Genomic DNA, 4,545 nt, shown 5'->3' with positions numbered 1-4,545 from the left:
TGCATTACTATGAAAACTAGAATTCATGGAAACAGTTGTAAATGCATCGGTGTATGTGTGAAGCTCCACTAGATTGGCAACATTTTGCCATTGTCTGCTTGTAAGTACTTCAGAAATATCTGTAATTTTTTGGGGTTAATTTGGTTCCAAAAAAGGGATAATAGACATAAATTAAATAAACATTTTGAAGTAACAAAGTAAAGTTAAACTAAATACTGAGTACAGTGAACAATTAAGGGAATAAAGCTTTGCACCTCATAAACCGTGTACTCATGTGCTGCCCGTAACTGTGTTTGTGGAGTGAGCGCTTAGGAACCAGGAACCGCAGCGTGGTTCAAGTGCAATTTGGAGTGAATTAAGACCAAAATGTACATAATTACGGTAATTCTAAGCCCTCATTCCGTGGTTATGTAGACTATGGCAGTTGACGTTTTCTTACGTTATTTTACTAACTGAACAAAAATTTAAAGTAATGTTTATTTGGACGACTGTAATTAACCCCCCGGGGGCCAGTACTAAACATGACGAAATACATTGGACGCCCCAATCACTAATGGATGTCGTATCCGCGGTTACGTTCCTTGCAGTCCGTGCGGAACTATTCTTTAGAATTACTCTGCAAGAAACGTAACCGCGGATTCGACATCCACTAGGGATTGGGGCGTCCAATGTATTTCGCCGTGTTTAGTACTGGCCCCTGGGGGTTAATTACAGTCGTCCGAATAACTATTACTTTAAATTCGTGTTCAGTACGTAAAATAACGTAGGAAAACGTCAACTGCCACAGTCTACTTGACCGCGGAATGAGGGCTTAGAATTACCATAATTACAATCAAATAAGCACTGTGGAGTTTCAGTTGTGATGGCAGTGAGGATAAAACCACTGATTACAAAGTAAAAATGAATTAAGTTCAAACCATGACCCCAGGAATAAAGTTTCATACTTTCAATAATATAGGCAACAAAATGTTTTATTGTGCTGATAAAAATTGCAATCTTGAGTAAGATCAATAAACGTTACATATATACGCTAACATTGTTCAAATGAGTGTTGGGAAGGCTGGGAAAGATGGTGGATTGTCTGTGGTTACGAATGGCAAGTCAGGCGGTTGCCGTCACGTTGGATTTCAAAACTACCTTGAAAACATATTTTACGAAGAGCTCACATACTTATTTTAGTTTGTATGGCGCTTTCATATATCACATTATATTAACGAAACTTTAATCTTTTGAATGGTATGCTTAAAGATGTAATTGAATTCTTGTTTCACCAATTAAATACCAAGTGAATAAGGCTGACCCACGCGATGACGATGGATTGACTGCGGTGTTTCCCCCCCTAGTATCTTGGATACTTATTAACAATTTAACGTTAGTTTTTGGGGTTTGCCTGTAATGGAAATCATGGCATTACCTTACTTTGTGACTTGGGAGAAAACACTTCTAGAGGAGAGTAGTTGAGGTCTCGATGTGTAGCTTCGACGGACACTGGCTCTTGACTGATGTCCACGCCAGATCTTCGAGTGGGTTAAAGTACTTTTTAGGGAAGGTGGCCGCTATGTTACCGTTCAATCGTTTATGCCATCTCTGTGCCTCATGCAACATAGCCTAAGGCTAAAGGGTGGAAATGAAAAGTACGTTCGCACGCAAACTTATAATTACTAATGGTTAATCTAGGGCAAACACACCATAATAAACTGGTTCCTGCTACCCTAAAGAATTAAGAATAAAAATAGACTAGGCCTCGAGTTCCCTCAGTTAACGAAAGACTACGCTTAGGCATAGGCTACCTTCTTGTGATTGCCTAGCTAGGCCTAAATTTTCCGACAAAACCTCAAGCTCTCGCGAGACAAACCTCGAGGGATTAACGTCTGGTTAAATGGGCCCAAGTCCGTCCTAAGCCTTTGAAAATAGGTTTAAAAATAAGTCGGTAAACAGCCCATCGAGTGAGACTTCCACTTCGAAGGTTAAGGCAGGTTAGTAGCCTGGGTTTGCCTACGCTATTTCCGAGTGTGGGATTCATCCTAATGGCTACACGAGCGTCAAATCGGGCCCGAGGGGCCATCACAGTTAAATGGAAACGATGACGGGGGATTTCTGACCCAAAACTGAAGCAGGAGGAAATAAAAAGCCCCAGAAAATCAGGTGCGAAAAAAGTCAACGTAGTTAAGGTAGTAGGACCCTGGGTCATCTTTCACTTACGTGGTTTCGGTCTCCTCTCCGAGCCGGCTCTCTCCCTCGAGAAATCCAAACTCAGGTTCGTGTTCATCCTTTCTCTCGACTTGGACTCATTCTCGGCCTGCAACCTAGTCCCTAGTCCCTGGAGCCTATCTTGTAGCGAACTCAGTGTCGCCATTTTTGTTTTCCTTCCGCAGATCTTTGACACCAGCGCCATCTGCGAGGCCCTGCGAGGCGGAAACGGTGCGTTCCCTTTCGACGATATCGTTTCAATCGCTCGTTTCCAGGGTTGTCGCGTCATGAAACTATTTTAAATGAATAAATTACACGTTTTAAATTATTTTAAACCCATTGTATAACATATAAGCTTATAAATTAAACATTTATTCAATCATTTACAAAAAACTGACGAGTGCCAACAATTTCTCGCGGCTCGTCGACTCGCCGTCCAAAGTATATTCTCAAGGAGCATTCATGAAGAAAAAAAAAGAGAAAAGGAAAAAAAAGAAAACTACGGCAAGCTACTAGTTTTTACATGGGATTTATTATAGACGTAAAAGAAGCGAGTTCTCTCTCTCTCTCTCTCTTTGGACCCATCACCTCAATCATTTCATTCGGTCAAATGAACAGCTGATAAGCAACCACCAGCGTCACAAGAAAGCTCATTTTTATGCTAAAGGTGATTTAATGTTTAAAGTGAATGCTAAACGTGGAGGGATACGCTACATTCTTTCTACTGAGAATGAATGAGAATGGGTGTCAAAGATTCTCTTTACTTAATTCCGTATTTTCATCCATAAGCTGTTCATGGCAATTGTAACTTTTTATAATCCAACCCAAAAAGTCATCAGTATACACATTGGAATCGCATGTCTATAGAGTTGCCCTTGAACTTTTTTTTTCCTTGTGCCTGAAAGGCTAATCAAGGTAGTAGTACTTCTGTGGATCACTGCACCGCTTGAAGTGGCGTAATCGCTGCCGTATAATAATTTAACTTTTAATATAAAAAAAAAGAAGGTTTTGGTCACCTTAACCCAAGGTAATGTCTTCTAGATAAAGATATATATATATATATATATATATATATATATATATATATATATATATGTATGTATGTGTATGATGTATGTGTATGTAGTATGTATGTATAGTATGTATGTATGTATGTATGTATGTATGTATGTATGTATATATGGCTACAAAGTGTGTTAACCCCTTTGGAATTTTGGGGATAATTTTGGCATTTCCCTTCTGGCTCCAACCCACTTCATTCACTACATATTCGACTTTTGGAATGAGGCTGATGGCTCTATCATACCTTCCTCCATCCCAGCTATGTTCTCTCTTATCGTGAATAATAATGACCTTGAATTGCATACACAGACCTTCTTCGCTAACGGTGTCAACCATTTACCGCCCACATCTGACTCCCCCCGCGGCCTACCTACTTGCTAGGCTCATACGCCAACAGCTTTTTTTTTTTTTTTTTTTTTTTTTTATCTTTCTGCCTCCTTACTCCGACGTCACACCGCGCCACCACAACACCATCGATTTTGACTGATATAAACTCCATGAATTCCATTCAATTAATTTCTGGAAGCGAGGACGAACTGCATACGCCATTTCTGTTGTCATTATCTTCGATATGCATATTGTGGTGTTACTATGTCATTCGTTCCCATACGATATATATATATATATATATATATATATATATATATATATATATATATATATATATATGATACTATATCATCGTTCGTATGCAATCCTTCTCTCTTTGTGATCGATAAAAAGGAAATCAATCTCCTTTAGACTAATGGAGTTACTATAGTATAGGTCTATAAAGTGGGTTCCATTTCCTCTTTCGCCCACGAGTGTGTGTTTCGTTTTTTATTCAGTTTCAAATGAAGCTTCCAATTCTTTTAAATAAAGCCTCCAATTCTATCAAAAGCTTAAAAATCGATTATTCTTTAACGGAAACTATACACTCGCTGGGATAGTTCAGATCGATTGCGTCATTACAGCCGATTCGGGGAACGCCATTATTTGAATCCATTTTTTGAAAACATGCAAACAACTTTTGAAATTACGCGTTTAATCTTACTCTTCGGTTTTGTTATTTGATACTTTGTCGCATCGTCATATTCTCCAGAAGAGGATTTTCGGAATCCTTTTACAAATTGTATTTTACTTCTTCTTGCGATGTTGCGAGGAAATAAAGGTCTGTTTTTTTAATGGATTGAAGGTGTTTATAACTTTCGAAGGTCTGTTCTTCAGGCACAAACCCTAATTGAGAGAGAGAGAGAGAGAGAGAGAGAGAGAGAGAGAGAGAGAGAGAGAGAGAGAGAGAGAGAGAGAATGGTG

At 39.0% G+C, this 4,545-nt stretch overlaps 1 protein-coding gene across 5 annotated transcripts in view; it reads right to left on the bottom strand.

The window, feature by feature from the left end:
* LOC135214322 (dual specificity mitogen-activated protein kinase kinase 7-like) overlaps positions 1–2,398 on the bottom strand; it is an 83,444-nt gene extending 81,046 nt beyond the window's left edge. For all 5 annotated transcript variants that reach the window (XR_010314323.1, XM_064248513.1, XM_064248512.1 and 2 more), the window contains exon 1: positions 2,203–2,398. Coding sequence is in view for 4 of the 5 variants with exons in the window: in XM_064248513.1 (XP_064104583.1) it covers positions 2,203–2,395 (193 nt within the window). In the remaining variant the exon portion in view is untranslated. The remainder of the gene's footprint in view (positions 1–2,202) is intronic.
* Between the last annotated feature and the right edge of the window lie 2,147 nt (positions 2,399–4,545).

The sequence above is a fragment of the Macrobrachium nipponense genome, chromosome 45 (genome assembly GCF_015104395.2).
Source record: "Macrobrachium nipponense isolate FS-2020 chromosome 45, ASM1510439v2, whole genome shotgun sequence".
Classification (NCBI taxonomy): domain Eukaryota; kingdom Metazoa; phylum Arthropoda; class Malacostraca; order Decapoda; family Palaemonidae; genus Macrobrachium; species Macrobrachium nipponense.
The sequence above is the reverse complement of the archived record's forward strand: the minus strand, read 5'-3'. Positions and strand labels throughout refer to the sequence as shown.